Below are 21,666 nucleotides of genomic sequence, written 5' to 3' on the forward strand. Positions count from 1 at the left end.
TCTACAAAATTTAAAACATTCTACTTGTAAAGTAACATCAATTAAAGTGTTACCTTGGGTTTTACCCTAATGCTAAAATGTGAGTCCAAAACTAGTAGGATGAAGGTTTGGAAAATTTACCACACAGCCTATAGTGTGCAACATAAAGTAGCTAATTAGCTAATAAAGTTTGGCAACATTTTTTCCTTCAATTCACCAAATTTTCCAAACTAAAGTCATGCCAAACTTTAGTCATTTTTGGTATGACTCACATGATTGCGCACACAATCAAATGTAAACATGGTGCAACATTTAATTGTAATCAGTCACTGTTGTTTAATGATTCACATAGGTATCAGAAAAGGGTGGGGGTTAGGGGCTCCTTTGGTCCATGGGGGGTTTACCTCCTTAAAATGATATTACTGAAATTGTTTTTTCTTGAAGTGGGGCTGACAACTGCAGAAAAATCGATATACTCTAATAGAACATTCAAATATCCTAATAGAGCACTCAAGCACTTCGTAAAAATGTGTTCCTAAAAGTAGGATAAAAATGGGAAATATAGAAGGGAAGTTTTGTACAGCTTTATAAATGCTGTATGACTGCATACGTAAGTTAATCTTACCAGATACAGTAACATTTATAATATTTCCAAAACAGCTTTTCATTGACTGAATGTTAACATTTATTTAATTCCAGTGTTGAGATATATCCTGTTAAGTGACAGGTCGTTGTTTTTACCCACATTCCCTGTTTTCGCAGGCCCAGCCACATGCAGTCACACCAAAGTATTTGGTCAAAACCCCTTGGATATCATAGTAGCGCAAATCACACACAATATGTGACCGGATTTGCGAAAAGGTACCTTTTCCACACATTTGACATACCAGCAAACAAAATGATGTAACACTTGACTCCTTATACTGATTAACTTGCTCTTAGTATCAAAATGTAGCCAGATACTGTAGCTACATGTATTGAAAAGTTCAAGCAATTATATACCATGATCAAAAAGTTATGAAGCTTTAAACTTCAAAAAATGGGTCAAATTTTGTGTGTGAAAAAGGTACCTTTTCGCAAATCCGGTCACAATATGGTCTCACACAATCTGTTAATGCTGGTAGATAAAACTAAAGCCTTATCACCAAACTGGCAAAGTATTTTACCACATGCAATAATAAGTTTGTGCATATTGATAGAACAGCACATGTTAATTAAGGTATGGCTATTGATAAATAACAAACAGTTTTATTATAAATGTGGCCCACTGAACCAACTAGCTATGTGGCTCATAAAATCTGGTTTTCTTTTCATTTAACACATTGAATTACATTGGGTAAAGAGTGTATTCTACAAAATAAGCATCAATAAACAACATTAATGTTTTATCAAGATACACGGTAGTGAGTTGTACAGCCAAGAAAGCTGGCATGTTATATACACTGTGAGTATATTGACAAGAAGAAAGAAAATGCGATTCTTACGCATATGTAACTCAATGATCCCTTTTAAATTGGAATGATTATTTTACTGCAAATACCCGCCACCTTCAGAAACCCACATACCAAATTTGAACAGGATTGCCTATTTCAACTGTGAAATATGACCCCTCAAATTTAGACTAAATTTCTTCATATTTTTATCGTTGTTTAGGGAGTTTAGATTATTCTTTTGTATGCATATGTGTAACTCAATATTTTTGAACTCTGGGTGTTTGTTACAAATACATTGCAGCAAAACCATGCACTAAGTTTGGTGCAAATCTGACAGATGTTTGCAGAATTATGGCCAATTTTTGGCATTAAAAAGACCATTTTTTTGTCTCGCCTACAGAGTAAACCGCTTACAGAAGTACTGTAACTTGAAAATCGGTCTGTGTATAGGTTAACCAATCATAGCTTAAACCGTTTGCCATTAAAACAAATCACAGTAACAGCTACTGTGTTACAAGGAGAAAATCAACATGGTGTAAATCACAGCACCATAACACTCTAATAGAACAGTAACAACGTTTTAAAATTATTGAATAAAAAGTTTATGCAGAGTTTGAACCAGGGACCCTCCCAACACTTCTCCACTGAATTACTGCTGTTAGCTGATCAGCTCGGTTAATTTCTATTTTATAAATTAAAATGCTAGCTTAAATTTACATAGTAAAAGTAGACAAAGACCTACGTACAAGTAAATAATCTAGAATATTCTATGCGTGCTCTATTTGAAGTCATTGAAAATATGTGGGCCTCTATTAAACCATTACAAAGGTAATCAAATAAACTCTGCTGGACCATACCATTGTAACACTTCTCAGTCTGGTATTCACTGAAATAGAGCCGATTTTAGCCATTTACGTATCAATATGTATAATGGTAGTATGAGTTTAGTCTTGCCCCCAGGGGGTCTGCAGGCAGACTAGTATGAAATATTCCAATGCGATTAAAGCACTCATCATTGTATCTGTAACACTTTTGATCTGTAGATAACATACATGTGTAAAAGAAGGGTGAAAACAATTAAGTCTCGAGCCAGTTTATGGTTGATACTAAAAATACAAAAAGAAGTGAAATCCACTCAAAAACAGCCAAGCTGTATAAAAGGGGTGTGGCTTTCAAAAGCATGGGTGAAAAAAGTTGTGAAATCAAAGGTAATGATAATAAATTTAATAATGACTGTTCTGAATTATATAATTTATTATCATTTATAGAACTTTGCGTGGGCGAGATCAAAGGAAAAAGTGTACTTTAAATTTCATAAAGTACTTCTCAGCCGGCCAACAGCTTCATCGACCACAAAGAGTACTTTATTGCACCACAAAGAGTGCTTTATTCGTTCAATAAAGCACTCTTTGCGGTGCAATAAAGCACTCTTTGCGGACAATAAAGCACAGTTGCCCATGTGCTCTAGTGCAGGCTAATAGCCTGCGGGGCTCATGCCAGTACGACTAATCACCCAAGCCGGTGAAGGCTAATAGCCTCGCCGCACTGAGTGATTAATCACCCCAGCCAATACGAATTCTACCACTGGATTGCTTTTATAGACATACCTAAATGCTTCGATGATGGGTGGGAGAAGGTAACATTGCTGTTACGATTGTTAATGTAAACGGACAAGTCCTGGAGATATCACGGAACTATTTCACCATGTGACTCACAATAAAATCGATTGTGGGTTGTGAGCAAAACCTGTCAAAATACGCGATGAATGTCTACCATGCCAAACTATGGTGAAATACGCGTGAGTTACTTTGTTAAAGTAGTTTGTGTGCTTTCAGGCTGCTAATAGCGTGTTAATTATGAGTCCTAGTGCATGGTGAGACTACACGACTACGGCCGCGCGCCTCATACTTTATTTTTTATATAGCACTCGCGGCTATGCTTTAACATATACTAACATCATTGCAGCCACCTTTGATTTCACAACTTTTTTCACCCAGGCTTTTGAATGCCGTATCCATTTTGTATGGATATAAATATAACACATCTGAAACTTTTACTCTTTATTAGTATTTATAGAACTTTGCGTGGGCGAGATCAAAGGAAAAGTGTACTTTAAATTTCATAAAGTACACTCTCAGCCGGCCAACAGTGCTTCATGACCACAAAGAGTGCTTTATTGCACTGCAAAGAGTGCTTTATTGAACGAATAAAGCACTCGTTGAACGAATAAAGCACTCTTTGCAGTGCAATAAAGCACTATTTGTGGGCAATAAAACACAGTTTCCCACATGCCTAGTGCAGGCTAATAGCCTGCGGGGCTCGCGCCAGTACAACTAATCACCCACGCCGGTGAAGGCTGATAGCCTCGCCGCGCTGAGTGATCAATCACCCCAGCCAATACGACTTTTACCACTGGATTGCTTTTATAGACATACCTAAATGCCTCGATGATGGGTGGGAGAAGGTAACGTTGCTGTTACATTTGTTAATGTAAACGGACAAGCCCTGGAGATATCACGGAAATACATGTACTTCACCATGTGTCATGATAGAATCGATTATGGGTTTTGACAAAACCTGCCAAAATACATGATGAACGTCTACCGTGCCAAACTATGGTGAACTACACGTCAGTTACTTTGTTAAACTAGTTTGTGTGCATTAATTCAGGCTACCAATAATTCGTACAACACGTGTTAAGTGCGAGTCCCAATGTATGGTGAAGCTACACGACTAGAAGTTACATCTATCATTGCCCATGCTATATGAGAAGAAAGCACTTGGCACTTGGCTTCAATGCTAATAAAACACTCAGCTTCGCCTCGTGATTCATTAGCATCTCAGCCGCACGCCTCGTGCTTTAATTTTCATATATTGTAGCACTCACAACAATGCTTTAACATATACAGAATAATGACTAACCTATCACTGTAATTTCAGCATAATTAGAGAAACCCACATCACTGTCATTACTGACTACACATTGGTAGTTACCAGCATCATCTGGTGTTAGGTTAACTATAGTGAGAGTTTCACTCTTAACTCCAGTAGCACCAGCTGGAATACTACCATCCTGCCTCTCCCAATAATATGACATAGCTCCTATTGCTTCACAAGTTAGTGACAAATGATCAGTGGCACTTGATATGGTAACCACTTCACTACTTGGATGAGTAGTGATTTTAGGTTTTGTTTCTATCATGAAAATTCATAATTGGATTTAAAATGTACATCAACTTACTTAATTCAGAAATATTAGATGTAACACAATCTCCATACTCATTCTTAACCACACACTCATAGGTTCCACCATCATCCTTTGTCACACTATCAATAGTGAGAGTATTACTAGTCCTTCCAATAATATCTCCTCCATTGTGTCTCCACTGGTAACTGAAGCTCTCCTTCCCTACACCACTCACTGTGGTAGTGAACTTGACAGGTTGTGTAACCTCTACACTTTGACTGGGTGGATCCACAGTCACCTCTGGTAGACCTGTATACCAAAGTGTTCATCATCACATAGTTAACATGTAGCACATAATAGTCATACCAGTGACTGTTAGTTTAGCTGGATTTGATGTGACACTACCTCCATCATTACTAATAGTACAAGTGTAGGTGTTATCATCAGATGCCCTCACATCTGGGATCACCAGGGTATTGGTGTTTATACCAGTCACTTTACTAAGAAATGATCCTGATCCAATTGTCCACTGGTAATGTATGTTGTAACCAGTAGCAGAACATGTCATTTTGGCACATTGTGTGAGTTCAACATTTTGTGCTGAAGGGTGTTCTGCAAACTCTGGTGAGTTCACTATATGATACACACAAATACTACAATAATTCACAAAATACCATTTTTAAAAGGGAGAATTAATCAACAAGGAGAAGTACACATTGAAAAATATGAAGTCATTGGAAATGTAATCACTTAGAGTTACAATGGGATAGATAAGTTAGAAGTTTTACTATTGAATAGGGATCGCTTAAATAAATAAAAGGCCATGAACTGAGTGAAATTACCTACTAACTCCAGCAGCAATAGTGTATTGCTTAAATTTAAGTAGGGGTGATAAAAACTAGTGGGACAAAATATCATAGCTCTGTAGGAAAACCCCTACTTTGTCCCATTAGATCCCTACTTCAATATACAAATCATGGAAAAGCCTAATGAATTATTTTAAATTATTATTTAGAACATGATAATTACAGATATTCAATCATGTCTAAAGTATTTAACAACCATACTAAAACATGACTAACAAGACTCAATGATTTATATTAACATCTGCTACATGATGCCTAAAACAAATCTATCATGCAATACTATTCCAATGGTGTATTATACATATGAAGGGGCCATTTGCCTCATTACTATTCATGTAAGGATAATCAATGCAAGATTAATGTACCAGTTAAGGAAAGCCACAGAAAGATCAATGTCTTCTACGTCATAGGCTAACCAGCTTCTTGTTGTGTAATACAGGTGTGGTGTGAATTACTAACCTATCACAGTAATTTCAGCATAATTAGAGAAATCCTCATCACTACCATTACTCACTCCACATCGGTAGTTACCAGCATCTTCTGGTGTTAGGTTAACAATAGTGAGAGTTTCACTCTTAACTCCAGTAGCACCAGATGGAATACTACCATCCTGCCTCTCCCAACGATAAGATGTAGCTCCTATTGCTTCACAAGTTAGTGACAAATGATCAGTGGCACTTGATATGGTAACCGATCGACTACTTGGATGAGTAGTGATTTTAGGTTTTGTTTCTATCAAGAAACTTTATTATTGGATTTTAAAAGTACATCAACTTACTTAATTCAGAAATATTTGATGTAACACAATCTCCATACTCATTCTTAACCACACACTCATAGGTTCCAAGATCATCCTTTATCACACTATCAATAGTGAGAGTATTGTTAGTCTCTCCATTAATATCTTCTCCATTGTGTCTCCACTGGTAACTGAAATTTTCCTTCCCTACACCACTCACTGTAGTAGTGAACTTGACATGTTGTGCAATCTCTACATTTTGACTAGCTGGATTCACAGTCACCTCTGGTAGACCTATATACCAAAGTGTTCGTCATCACATACTAGTTAACTAATAACACTTAATAGTCATACCAGTAACTGTTAGTTTAGCTGGATTTGATGTGGCACTACCTCCATCATTACTAATAGTACAAGTGTAAGTGTTATCATCAGATGACCTCACGTTTGGGATCACCAGGGTATTGGTGTTTATACCAGTCACTTTGCTAGGAAATGATCCTGATCCAATTGTCCACTGATATTTCACATTTTGACCAGTAGCAGAACACTTCAATATGGCTGGTTTTGTGAGACCAACACTTTTTGATGATGCTTGTTTTAGAAGCTCAGGAGGTTTCACTAAAATATACAAAATACTGGAGTTAAAAGAAATCTTTAAATCAAAAAAGGAGGTAGTACTTGTACGTGTGTACATGGTAGTTTATTCAAATAGTCTATACCCAAAACAATTGAGCTTTAAAATGGTGTGAGCTTCTAAAAAAGATAAATAGTTGTGAAATCAAAAGAGCTGCCAGGATATGGCTGCAACAATGTTAATGTCAGTAAATTCAACATGGCAATATTCTGTCATTATTAAAATTCATTTGCATTAGCAATATTGCAGACATTTATTAACTTCCACCTGAAAACTTTGATAACTCTGCCAGTTGAAGGCCACACCTGTTATAGTGTAAAATACATCTATTTCAAAAATTATAATATAGGAAACTGAAAATCAAGAAAATAAGCCAGCATGTTAAACACACAGAGACCTCTATATCGGACATAATGGATAAGGTACATGCATGTACATACTCTGTCTGATGGTAATTCATACTATTGGATGAGTAGAAAAGTTTGAAGGCTATGCTGAAATTACTAATCATATGGATTTCAAAGCAATGACTATGGCTTTGCTATTCAGATCAATGGCTACACAAAAGTAACCCTACACTGCGTAACCTCCCTTCCTGTGTCATTCTCCATATCCGTGACCTATTCTTAAATCTATATAATTATTATGTGACCAAGTTTTACAAAATTGATTCAAATCACACATTGAGCAAAATCAAACTAACACTACCAGTGGATAGTTACACTACCATACTATTAGTTCTGTCTCTCAGCATTACTCAAGCTACTCAATGCTGGTTTTAACAGACATCTTTTCTGGGAAATGTGGCGAGTTTGAATGGTACTTTCTGGCCTTGGCTTCACAAGATCCTGTAGTGCACTGGTGGATGGCTGGACAGTGTGGATTTTGCTGCATATCATCCACTAGGGATCCAGCACAGCCCTGTAATCTCGTGTCTGGGCTTCAATCAGCGAATTATAATGGCTTGAAAATTCTCTGAAACTGTAAACTGTTTATCTTGAACTTCTAATGTGTGATTTTTTTTTTCAAAATCCAGTCACATTTTGCAATGATAACGACCATTCCCAAGCAAATGTTTTCCTTTACCTCATACCACCCCTTGTATTAAGGTAGTGCCCCTTGCCTTTCTTTAGGAACTGGTGTTTATTTGAGCCTGCATGGCTTTAATACAGATAAATATGTAACTATAGTTACTAGTTACTCAACCCTGCAAATCTTCTGACTAGGGGACTCTCCACCCAACAGCTTTTTTCATCAGAGCTATGGTTACGTGGACTCCATAGGCTGCAATCTAGGCAAGACTTGCCACAATGGGTACCGACCAGTGCTCTGCTACAACTGGTAGAAGATGATGAGAACATACCCTCAACTATCTATATAGAACAGTGATGAAAGTGTAGCAGGCATTTATAGTATTGCAAGTTATAGCAATATTGGAAAATTGATAGCTTCACTGCATTAATACTCACAATTTACTTATATAGGAACCATAGTTTAATGGTCCACTGATGGAAACAGAACTAAACAGTACCAGGAAACATTGGATTTCCGGGCCAACAGACAGTCAACCAGCTATTGCACTGAACTTGCATATTTGCTAAAGAAACAGCATTCATGTCCGAATCTAGTAAGACTACCCTCTTCATTTGTACTTGGATGATGATGACTAGATAATTCCATTCCCCAGTTTACCAAGTTCCCCTACTTGCTACCCCCCAAACATCCATTAACACATAATTATGGTCCAATAAAAAAAGGAGAAAAAAAGAAAAGCTATTAATGTGACAGGTTTACTGGATCCTTACCATTACACAGCAGGTCAGAAGTGTCTGGAGAAGATGCATTACATATGCCAAAACAATGGAAAACCTTACAGGACTCCTGATCCACCACTGCTCTCCAAGACATGTGTCAGATCAGCCAGACCATTTTCTGTAACAGGGGTGGATCTCACTGGGACACTTTATGTCAAGGAGCCCATTGGTGAATGATACATTTGTCTTTTCACCTGCACAAGTACTAGAGGAATCCACTAGGAGATTGTAACAGACTTGTCATCAGAAATCATTTCAGAAGGATTTTTGGTTGAAGATCCTTTCCATCTGTGATAATACTTCTACCTACCTTGCCACTGAGGAATTGACGATACTGTTTAAATCTGACATGTTTCCCTAGCTTGTCAAGGTGTTAATTGGAAGTTCATTCTGAAATGAACTCCCTGGTACAGGGGAGGGGGTTTGGGAGCATTTAATGGGGTTGCCAAAACAAGCTATCAGGAAGATGTTCAGCAGAACATTCATTTCTCTTCAACAATTACAGACAGTTGTAGTAGAAGTTGAGAGTATGTTAAACAACAGGCCACTTACCTTTGTGAATTCAGACATGCAAGACCCTCAGCCATTAACTATAGTTCATAGGTGTAACCAAGGGTGGGCATGGGCGGGCATTTTCCCAAACTTCACAGTTTCCTGCCCAACCATCATCAACTTTTTCCCAACCATCACAACAGGGGCGTAGGAGAATTTTTAAAAGTGGTAAGGCAAATCCAAGTCTCTGAAGACCCTGTGCAATCGTATAGCTTAAATTAGGTAAATATGTACTATAAGAGTTATTCTAGGGGGGTCTGGGGGCATGCCTCCCCAGAAAAAAGTTTGAATTTTAGTTAATCTGAGAATGCATTTTGGACCATTTCTGGGCATACTTCCCTGCTACTGATTTAGAATAATAGCTGTATAATTATACCTAATTGCATGCATTGATACATGCTTGTATAGTATTATACTAGTAGGACATGTTAGTTAGAAGCTAACTAGGCTATAAAACAGTATAGTTAACTAGCATTATGTATTCAAAGTTAGCTGTGCATATAGGTAGCATGAATACTTTTACTAGTTCAGGCCACATACACGTTTATATTATTTTTTTATATACAGAATAAATGATGTGCTGCTTAGTGTGCATTTGAATAGTCAACTAATAATAGCTTGGGGAATCTCTCCTGGGTAATCACGCTACGTGTTAATCGAAAACCATTTGCGTGACCCTCATGCATGACTGTAAAGGTTAAGGCTTTCTTGCCTCAAACTTTTCCTCAAACGATTACTTATATTGCCTAACAGTCCTTGAGTTTTGAATCCTACCGATCGTTCTTACCAATGCGTATTCTAGCATTAATGTTGTCACTAACCTTTACTGGGAACAACTGTCTTTGGTAGTAGTCTAACCCTTCCCCAGTCTGTATGTAGCTTTGGTTGTCTTCTGAGATCATTTGGCTCTACCACGATCTAAAGTTGATTGTGGTGAGTTGGTAGGTGTGCAAGGCCCCGACTGCTTTGGGGAAGACCTAATTTATTTCAATTGTTTTGACTTTTACAGGCCAAGAGTAATAATACAAATCAAGCGACAAATACTTGGGCAGGCAAGAAGGTTGGAGCGGGGTCAGCAAATGACCGTCCAAATTCTTGCTGCTGAAACCTATACCTATTAAGCAGTCATCCTAAGTGGGACCTTGCACTATCACACTCTCTCTATAGAGAATGGAGGTGCTGCGTATGCAGCAAATGAAGAGCCTTTATCAGTGCAATGTACCAGTTTGTCATTTAAAAAAGGATTTGATACCTATGGATATGAAGCTGACTTTATCCTAAGTTGGCTCTTCCTACTGAGCGTACCCAGTTGGGCGGACCTATATTTACCCTAGTGGCAGCAGTATAGGTCTGAATGGCCAACGATGGCAACATTGTGCATATATCCATGAACCAACATTTGCCTTAGTAGGCAGCGATGTTGGCTCAGTAAAGGACACTGTATGTAACAATGATATGAACCAATATTTGCCTAAGTGGCAGCTGTATTGGCTCAGTAACTGACAATGTCTGTTTTGAAATGTGAACCAACACATTCCTTAGTAGACAGTGATGTTAGCTCTGTAAATGACAATGCATGTAACATTGATATGAACCAATATTTGCCTTAGTGGCAGCTGTATTGGCTCAATAATTGACGATGTATAATATTATTTCAAAAAAAATGTGAACCAACATTTGCCTTGGTAGGCAGCGATGTTGGCTCGGTAAATGCCACTGTGTGTAACTATGATATGAACCAATATTTGCCTTAGTGGCAGCGGTACTGGCTCAACAACCCACGTTATAAAAGGTAATGATGTGCACCAGTGGGAGGGTGGGTGGTAGAAGCAGTTTGTCTACCCATTCTTCACGGTTGCACGTGTTACTACATGCGCATGCGCTGATGTTCTAAATATAGCACTAACTCTTATTAATGCTCTTCTCCAAACAACCAATGACACGGTGAGTATACTATATCTGTTAGATTCCAACATTAACTCGTTTTAAATATTTTAAACTTCATTTAATGTTGTCACTAACCTTTACTGGGAACAACTGTCTTTGGTAGTAGTCTAACCCTTCCCCAGTCTGTATGTAGCTTTGTTTGTCTTCTGAGATCATTTGGCTCTACCACGATCTAAAGTTGATTGTGGTGAGTTGGTAGGTGTGCAAGGCCCCGACTGCTTTGGGGAAGACCTAATTTATTTCAATTGTTTTGACTTTTACAGGCCAAGAGTAATAATACAAATCAAGCGACAAATACTTGGGCAGGCAAGAAGGTTGGAGCGGGGTCAGCAAATGACCATCCAAATTCTTGCTGCTGAAACCATAGAAAGATAACCATGTATACATGGGAATCTTTCACCACCAAGGATTCTGGCGCAGATGCTTCAATGCATTATCGCTTATTTATATTACAAGCATATTATGTGTGTGTACATGTAAATAGAATACAGTCAAGTTACAGTACTCTGTGTGATGTACGATACTGTACTTAAGCGTGCAATAAATGTGTAGTGCTGCATATCAAGTCAGTTCATGTGTTTCTTGTTACTGTTATCTAGGTGCTGTCACTCTGCTGTGGAATACTAGATGAAGCTGAAGCTATCAATGCGGAAAATTTGGCTAGCTCACATGGAGGTGTCTTGATGTATCTTTGGTAAGCGTCACTCTGCCATCTGCCTAACATCTTGATGTATGCGTCAGGTATATTTGCTTCGGCTGCGGTGGTTGCTGCTCCAATGCGGAAGCTGTGGGAATTGTACCAATTGCAATTAACTTGCAATTCGGACAGGACTGAGTTTAATGCTGTGCAGAAAATTTGTCTGGTAAGGCCTTGGCCATTCTCTGTGAGGAATAGAGGTCCTGGTTGTGTTCCTCTTCGTGCCAGGTATGGGAGGATACCTAGTATGGGACATACATTTGTGTTGGTTGCGCCTAAGTAAATTTGTACGCCTTGCTGAAAAGGGTCAGTCTTTGATTGTTTGACATGGATTCTCAGAACATTGGGATTATCTCTGTGATCTATGGAGATATCCTGGAGTAACAGGTGTAGAGATGGGTCATAGCCATTGTGGCTTGGGATGGTAAACTCGCTAACCTCACTTGTCGCACCACCTCCTACGCCCTTGCACAAGTAGCTTAAGATTCACGCAAGGATTAACAGCAGCACACAAACAATCCTACTTTAATAGTATAAATGTGTACCTCATTTTTAAACCATGACCTTGAATTTCGAACAAAGGATCGAGAGATAGAGGTTATCATGTAATCCAATAGGCGGAAAATCCCTTGTAAAGTCCCTATGATAACAATTCATGTAGACGCACATGACACACTCCTTGACACGGTTTATGTTCAAGAAGTGGAAGCATACTACTCGGTAGTACTGTATCTCTAAGCCACAGTGCTAGTGATAAGCGTCATAGGATTCAGTGTGGATGGTGCTGGCTGTAAAAGATTTCGTTTCAGTGGACTTGTCAAGCATATTTTCTGAAAAGGAAAGTCCCACAGATAGTCTACTACTGATGAAAGGAATGGGAAAATGCTCTTCTACAGTAGACAACAATAATGACATGTTGCTGGAGCTGGGAATGGAGAAAAGGTCAAGTCATTATAAATTGAGTGTCACTTGCACGATTTGTACTGATTAACCATGTTGTGGTTACCCGAGGGTTTGCCAGATTCATGCAAAATGCACATTGGCTGCTATAATTCAGTGATACCAAGCTTTCTTACATGCTGATTATTGTGATAAAACCCGTTCATAAATTAGCATCCCTGGCCTTCATATGGTAGTGTGGCATTTACTTGAAAAAGCTTTACACATTGCTGCGGCGGTTGATTTGTAAGCTATATTGCCAGTTGATTGTAGTAAGTGCTTGATGAACTGTTTATATTGTTGGTTTTTGTGGTAGGTTCAGCAGTTTGATGTCACATGATGTCACGTGGTGTCCGGTTGTCAGTGGATGCCTGCCCTACAAGTTACATATATTTTACACTATAGCACAGGCAGCTGTAGGCCTTGTGTGCATATTATATAGTAGAGCGGCTAAGCAACAAATTTTGATGAAATCGTTCACTTTATGATAAAAGCACCAAATTTTCTGTGGAAGTTGAGTAAGGTATACTAAATCATTTGAGATACGGTGCCACGTCAAAATCATTGCCTTAGGGCATGTTATGAAACTGTTAACTAGGATATATGCCCATTTCTAGCTACTTAGAAAACCATACAAGTGTATCCAAAATCTTTGGATTTGCTTAAATAGCACGAATTTATATAATGTTTAAAATACCTTTAAACCTAGGTAATGTTGAGAACGGCAGCAGCACCAGACAATCCACCATAGAGTGTGACAGCATATGGGATCAACGGGCACTAATTAGAATAGCTGTGCACTAATAGGAATAGTGACTTTGCGAATGCGCACTAACACGTGATCGAGAAGTAGAAGCTGACGATAACGCTTGACAACAAAACATCATCTGACGAGATCGCAGTCAAAAACGACGCCAGCACAGAAGAAGACCCGGAACACGGAGACGACTTTGACGGGATCACAGTCGAAAAAGATGCCAGTACAGAAGAGGAGCCGGAATACGGAGACCACTTCGACTAGCAAAAAGACAATTCCGCAGAAGATGCCCCCAGCTGGAAACAAGAGTACTGCTACCGGTACGAAGAGGAAGCGTACAAATAGCGGCAGCAACCCGAGTCAGAAGAGAACAAAGACGGGGAATTCTTCGGAAGCACGCCCTTTGACAACAGCCGACATTCCGAGGATAGTTGCAGCAGTCGCCGACGCCCACTGGCGCGAGGTACCGGATGCAAGGAAAGGCAGCCGACGCACACGTAGGGATGGTAACAGCTCTAGAAGAGTGTCTTCGACAGCACGCCATCAGAGCCGAGACGAGTCGCCCAGCAGTGAATCCCAGTCCAGTTCAGAGGAGGAAGACGCGGAGCACGAAGACTTTGGTAAGTAGTTGCACAACATACTGTACAGTCCTTTAGTATACAGTGTACTCTATATAATGACAACCTATATAGCATTCTATATAAAGCACACTAGTAATGTTTTGTGTGGTCTCGTGGTAGCTCTATATAAAGCACACCATATACAGTGGCTAATTATGTAAATGCATTAACAAACTTCACGGCAAGCTGCAGCACCAATACCTATATTGCACATTATACTCCCTCGATAAACTGTCTGCATGCAGCCTGTTTTCTCCTATCTCCTTAGCCTTTGATGAGCTTCCTGATGGCGAGCAGATACCTCATATACAGGAGTTAGAGGATGACCTTATTAGCATTGACAGCTCCAGCTCAGGGTCTGTCTACTCATCCAAGAAGCTGCACCCACCAGTACTAAACAGCACCCCCCCGTCCCCCTCAAAGTTGTGAAGCAGGTGGAAGAAGGCCTATTTGTGGAGATGGCAGAGCTTCATCCCAATTACCTGGAGTCAGTGGACTTCAACTCAGGTGATCAGCCCACAGGATCACACAGGCGACCCCCGGAAGTCTTCGACATTGTGGATTGGATCCAGTGCTTCGGCATATACATGGCCATAACATCTCGCTGTAAACCAAAACGCATCGCTTACTTGATCGGCTATCAAAGGGACTTCTCAGCTCTGCCATGAGAGACAATGGATCCTGTATGACCGCCGCTTTCGCCTCAAAGCATCTGCTTCCCGCACCAAACAGTGGTCTGTAATTGACATCACCATCTGGAACACAGCATTCCCAGACAGGGCAATCAGAAGGCGCCAGGCTCAGGACCCCAACATTCACCCACCTCCCCTCAATTACTCTCAGCGACCACTTCGCCAAAACCAGCCCCCTCCCAAGAAAATGGCAATCTGCTTAGATTGGAATGATAGCCCCAATGGATGCACTCGGACAACTTGCCGTTATAAACACGTGTGTTACAGATGTGTTCACAGCCCCAAGGAGCAAGGTAGGCAGCATAAGGCATCCCAATGCCCAGCTACCCAACGTGTAAACAAGCAAGCTGAAAGACGACCCCTGATGCCGTAAAGCACTCAACTTGCTAATGAATGTGTTTTGTTTTTGTTTTTTTTTGTTTGTCTGTTTTTGTCTGGAACTACTCTGCTTACTCGCACAGCACACCACTTTAGGTAGCTATTGTGTTTGTTTCATGGTTTCTTATTAAATTTGAGTATCCACCTAAATATGAAAAAAATCATGAGTGTTGCTGCATCGGCATGAGAATGTTAGATATCCAGATTCAATTAGCACAAGCATGCACACATACAATTAGTAGCTACATACACGTATATGTCGCCATCTTCCCCCTTTGTAGTGATGACAGAGGAGCACATTATTGGAGTCCACACTGAAAACGTGTGTTGCAACTATGAAAAATGGATTTCAGCGTGGTCATCCCACTTGGGCAGAACTCCAGCCACTGTAAGAGTTCCACCAGGGGCCACAGTAATCTCTACACCACTGAGGGTAGACCATTGGAAAAGTATGTTGACAGACCACCCAAACAGGCCACTAGTGGATTTCTTCATCACTGGACTAACTGAGGGGTTTCGTATCGGTTTTAGAGATCAATCAACACCACTGAAGTCAGCTAAACGGAATTTAAGCTGTGCACTCCAGCACCCAGACGTAGTGCAGACTTATCTGACTGAGGAAATGGCACTCGGACGTGTAGCTGGCCCTTTTCCAAAATCCGTAGTCCCACAGGCACACGTCAGTCGGTTTGGGGTCATCCCTAAGAACCACCAGCCTAACAAGTGGAGGCTGATAGTCGACCTCTCTCATCCTATCGAGGGAAGTGTTAATGTAGGAATCCCCAAGACGTTGTGTTCCCTGAAGTACATTACGGTATACTCGGCAATTGAACATATCAAGCAGATTGGCCAGGGCACACTGCTGGCAAAAGTAGACATCAAGAGTGCCTTTCGCCTTCTACCGGTTCACCCAGTAGACCGCCATCTCTTAGCTATGAGATGGGATCAGCACATATTTATTGACACCTGCCTACCCTTTGGACTCAGGTCCGCCCCCAAGTTATTCAATGTTCTGGCGGATCTACTGTCATGGATACTTGAACAACAGCAGGTCACACCAGTACTCCACTACTTGGATGATTTCCTGACGATGGGCCCCCCGCAGTCCCCCACATGCTCTAATCACCTATCTGAGATCAAGGATATATGCTCTACGCTGGGAATTCCCCTGGCTTTAGAGAAGGTTGAGGGACCCTCAGATTGCTTGACCTTCTTAGGGATTACACTAGACTCCCAAAGCATGCAGGCATGCTTGCCCGATGACAAGTTACAACGAATCCGCCTCCAAGTTGCTTCCTGGTTAACTCGAAAGAAAGCCACTAAAAGAGAGATACTTTCATTGGTGGGCCTTCTACAGCATGCTACTAAGGTAGTATCCCCAGGGAGGACATTCTTATCCAGAATGTACCGCACAGCAGCTCGCCTCAAGCGTCTGTCTTATTATACTCGTCTTAACACAGCCTTCCAGTCTGATTTAAGATGGTGGCACCTCTTTGCCTCTTCTTGGAATGGTCGCAGCTTCTTCAATTGTTCTCTCCCTGACCACGAGATACTCACCGATGCATCGGGAACCTGGGGCTGCGGTGCAGTCTTTGGGACTCAGTGGATGCAATTGGCGTGGTGCAACGAGTGGTCACGAAGGGACATCATGACCAAGGAGCTTGTGCCAATAGTTTTAAGCTGTGCCATATGGGGGCCTTTACTATCTGGCTACAGAGTAGAATTCAAGCGCGATAACCGGAGCGTCGTTGATTCTATTAACAAAGGTTCTTCCAAGGAACCAGTTACCATGCATTTGCTGCGATGTCTCTGGTTCTTCTCTGCTCATTTCGACATCAGAGTAGTTGCTTCCCATATCCCTGGAGCAGTAAACATTGCCACGGACCAGCTCTCAAGAAATAAAGCAATGGAATTTCTTCAGGCAAACCCTCATGTCCCCAGAATTCCTGTGACGATGCCAACACCCCTTTTAAAACTGGTATCACCCCAAAAGCAGGACTGGACTTCACCTTCTTTTCTGCGCCACTTCAAGCGAACCATGAACAGACTGCAGATCCACTCCCAGTGATCTGAATGCACCAGACAAACACCTCACACATAACTCAATGTATGTTATAACTGTATACTGCACTTAGCCGCACGGTGTCTTTGTTCCCAAATGTATGATTGCATACTGTTCATTGAGAATGTTAATAATAGAATGTATTAAGTGCACACTGCTTATTCAGAATAAATAAATTTAAAAAATAAAATAAAATAAAAATGCATAAGGGCACACTGTCATGGGGAATGTTTTAGATCACTGCTGGTCATTCACCTATAGGTGGCCACCAGCAAAATACCCACATCCGTGGGCTCCTCAGCAAAGCCCAAAAGCTCCTGCAAACTGGCTTGTCCAAGTCAAGCAGATCCACCTACATGGCTGGTCAAAGAAGATATCTTCACTTCTGCAAGGCAGCAGGAATTAAGCCACTCCCTGCATCCGAAGGTGCTCTGATGCTGTTTACAACACACCTGGCAGTTTCCAATGTTTCCCATGGAACCATTAAAGTGTATTTATCAGCAGTTAGACACCTGCACATGCACCTCATCTTGAGAGGCATTAAAAAGCGTCAGGCTGATGTTCACTCAAGGAGGAAGCGTCTCCCAATCACCACTCAGCTACTCGGAAAAATCAGACATCTCCTGTCTAAACATCCCACCTATGACAACACCACCCTGTGGGCCATGTGCTGTCTTGCCTTCTTCGGCTTTCTAAGAGTCAGTGAATTCACAATCCCCTCAAAGGGCTCATACAACTCATCCCGCCACCTCTCACTTCAAGATGTCACGGTCGACAACAGAACCAAACCCTGCCTACTTCAACTGTTTCTCAAGCAGTCAAAGACGGACCCATTCAAACAAGGTGCACAAGTCTACGTCGGTGCCACCGACACAACTATTTGTCCAGTTAAAGCAGTGCTATCTTACCTGGCAAGACGAAACAGTCGCCCAGGCCCTCTTTTCATCACCAAGGAAGGAAAAATTTATGTTCCGCTCAGCTCTCCAAAGCCTTATGGGGAAACTGAAGTTAAACAGGCACCACTATAATACCCATAGTTTTCGTATAGGAGCAGCAACCTCAGCATCACCGGCAAACATCTCAGACACCCACATCCAGATGCTAAGTCGCTGGAGAAGCAATGCCTTCCAGCAATATATCTGGCCTCCACCCACTGAGGTAGCTAAAGTCTCCAAGTCAATTGCTACTGGGAATCAGTAGTACAACTAAACTACACAAACAGTTTTCTTTCGTTAGTGTATACATACTATGGAGTTACCCAAGTGCAGACTTCAAATTGTATGAATGTACATAATAATCATGTAAATATAATACATGTTATCAGTTGTGGGTGATGCCATACCTCTGCATCTGGATACCAGGCACTCACACAGGAACTTTGATACTTGGGTAAAGGAAACACCTCCTCTCTATGTAGTTACGGAGGGTCTCCTTTTGTGGCTTAAGGGAAGGTACTTGGCACACAGAATGCCTCTGGATGCCAAATCCCTTCCTGGCCCAAGTATCGAGAATTGTTTCAGAAGTTTAGGGCCTTAGATATTTGACCTCAAAAAACTAGAAAGAAATAATTTTAAAGAACCAACCATGGCAATCAGGACAAAGTACATTTACCAAACCACCACCACAAACATCAGTTTGTGGGAGGCGAAGAACTTCTACTGGACTGGCATCTTAGGAGCAAGGGTACATAAGAAAGGTTAGTCAAGTGACCAATATTAAATAATGTTTAAAATACCTTTAAACCTAGTTAATGTTGAGAACGACAGCAGCACCAGACAATCCACCATAGAGTGTGACAGCAAATGGGATCGACGGGCACTAATTAGAATAGCTTTGCACTAATAGGAATAGTGACTTTGCGCATGCGCACTAACACGTGATCGAGAAGTAGAAGCTGATGCTAACGCTTGACAACAAAACATCACCCACCTCCCCCTCCCCCCTCTTCATACCTACTGCCATACCTCTGGCTCGGTAGTACCAGAACTGCTATAAATCAATCAATCAATAATAGCAAATAAAGCAATTACAATGTGCTTCTGATATCAGGACCTCACACCTACAATCTGTCATGGGGTACACTGTTACAAATTTATGTTTCCATATACCGTTGCTCAATAGGTAATTTTATGCTGTGTATTGCCACCTTACTGCAGATGCATATGTGCATATATGTATGGCTAACTTGTGTTGTATTCATTAGCTACAGATTAGGCCACTCAAACAGGAGCATCGATGTGCGACTCCCCAATGGGTCAATGTCAGCTCCTTCAAAGGTGGTGTCGATGGGGCCGCTCTCAAGGAGCACCATCAATCACCTTGTCTACAGAGAGCTCCAGCTTAGCATTTGTGCTGTCTCTCAGCCGGAGTATTGGCCTCATGCTCCTTTGCGAGCATGGGCTAGCTCCACTCAAACAGGAGCGTCGATGTGCGACTCCCCAATGGGTCAATGTCAGCTCCTTCAAGGCGGTGTTGATGGGGCCGCTCTCAGGGAGCACCATCAACCACCTTGTGCACAGAGAGCTCCAGCCTAGCATTTGTGCTGTCTCTCAGCTGGAGTGTTGGCTCCATGCTCCTTCATGAGCATGGGTCAGCTCTACACATATCAGAGGGTGCATCAGCATGCTGTCACATGGTGGCAATGCTGGTCGTGCCGCTCTGACGCAGAGCTTACCCACAGCTCTAGCTGCACTTGCAGCATCTCCATTCCTGATAGGAGGAATGTGATAGTACTGCGCCCAATTAGGATGGTTGCCATATACTTATAAGTATATTGCCAACGTAGATGTGGCTTAAGGGAAGGTACTTGGCACACAGAATGCCTCTGGATGCCAAATCCCTTCCTGGCCCAAGTATCGAGAATTGTTTCAGAAGTTTAGGGCCTTAGATATTTGACCTCAAAAAACTAGAAAGAAATAATTTTAAAGAACCAAACATGGCAATCAGGACAAAGTACATTTACCAAACCACCACCACAAACATCAGTTTGTGGGAGGCGAAGAACTTCTACTGGACTGGCATCTTAGGAGCAAGGGCACATAAGAAAGGTTAGTCAAGTGACCAATATTAACTCAAATTTACAGGTGTAATCAGAAAATCTTTCAAAATGTGGTAAAATAACCTGTTCTTAAACACTTCTAATGCAGCTAATATTTTAGTGTTAAAAGTACAGGTGTGATCCAATAGAGATAATGTATTGTACATCTATGGCTTCATACACAATGACCCTCCGTGCTTCTTAACATAGCAAGCTAATTACCTGGATGGACACCTCCCTTGATCAGCTTTTGGATATGACCATCCCTTGCTTGTCTATTCAGATGAAAAGTTACAGTATTATTTCCTATAGAGCCGACTCAAACACTTTTATGGCTTCCACAATACATTTTCTACTGATTTTACTTTTCAGGTTCTTTGAGTGTGATATGATGTGATTGGTAATTTTAATGGCACCATGTCTAATATGAAATAGTATGAATTAAGCAAATGTTGCACAGGGTTTGATGCTTTTATCAAAAAGTGAACGATTTTTTCACTTAGCCACTCTAATAATACACTTTTCATAATTTTCTTTGCTAATGCCTCACATGAAAGTGAGCATGTGTATTTAAGTTGATGTTATGCCCAGCCATAAAATATTGGCCAACCACACCCCTGGCCTGGGCTAGTTGTAGCAAGTAGTGCATAGCTGACTGAGGGGTACCCAGGATAGTTTGAGGCACCATCTGGCTGTGGCTCCCCATGTAGAATTAGCAAGTTGGGCTGCTAGTGTTGGGAGAGTTAATGGGAATATCTGTTGCTGCCGAGCTGTACTATCTGGTGGAAATTTAGTGGTGGTAAGGTAGTAGCAAGGTGCCAATTGAAGTAATGTCACCCTTTTGCATGTGGCATCATCATTGCTCAGTTGTCATTGATGTTGATCAATCCTCCACGTGATGAAGCTCCTCCCTGGTTTCCAGAATTTTGATGAGGCCCAGAGGTTTAAATTACTTCCTTGGTGGCTACTACCAGTACTCGTATTCCTTGAAGTAAGATTCTCACAACAGGTATGACAATATTAATGTTGAACACACAATGCTATGCATGCATTGATCTTATTAGAGCCCACTGTTAAATTCTAATGTTTGGGGGACTTGCAAAACCTGCATTAAATGTGATGTACATTGGATCATATTATCAGATACATGAACATTGGATCAATTATTGGTGTCAGCCATTTAATAAACTAAACTTTATCAAATTTGATATGTAGCTAGGGAGAGGAAATTTGCAATCTGAAAATTGCTTAATTTAAAAGAAGGAGCACGGAGGTATGCATGCATGACAATTGCAATCTTGTCATTATACTGACAATTTGGTGTACTTGC

General features: G+C 40.9%; 1 protein-coding gene across 1 annotated transcript in view; it reads right to left on the reverse strand.

The window, feature by feature from the left end:
- LOC136247991 (basement membrane-specific heparan sulfate proteoglycan core protein-like) overlaps positions 1-21,666 on the reverse strand; it is a 90,416-nt gene that overhangs the window by 23,949 nt on the left and 44,801 nt on the right. Inside the window, exons 11-16 of the mRNA XM_066039808.1 lie at positions 6,559-6,825; positions 6,244-6,498; positions 5,925-6,197; positions 4,966-5,232; positions 4,654-4,908; positions 4,335-4,607 (exon numbers count right to left, since the gene is read on the reverse strand). Coding sequence (XP_065895880.1) covers positions 4,335-4,607; positions 4,654-4,908; positions 4,966-5,232; positions 5,925-6,197; positions 6,244-6,498; positions 6,559-6,825 — 1,590 coding nt within the window. The remainder of the gene's footprint in view (positions 1-4,334; positions 4,608-4,653; positions 4,909-4,965; positions 5,233-5,924; positions 6,198-6,243; positions 6,499-6,558; positions 6,826-21,666) is intronic.

The sequence above is a fragment of the Dysidea avara genome, chromosome 2 (genome assembly GCF_963678975.1).
Source record: "Dysidea avara chromosome 2, odDysAvar1.4, whole genome shotgun sequence".
Lineage (NCBI taxonomy): Eukaryota > Metazoa > Porifera > Demospongiae > Dictyoceratida > Dysideidae > Dysidea > Dysidea avara.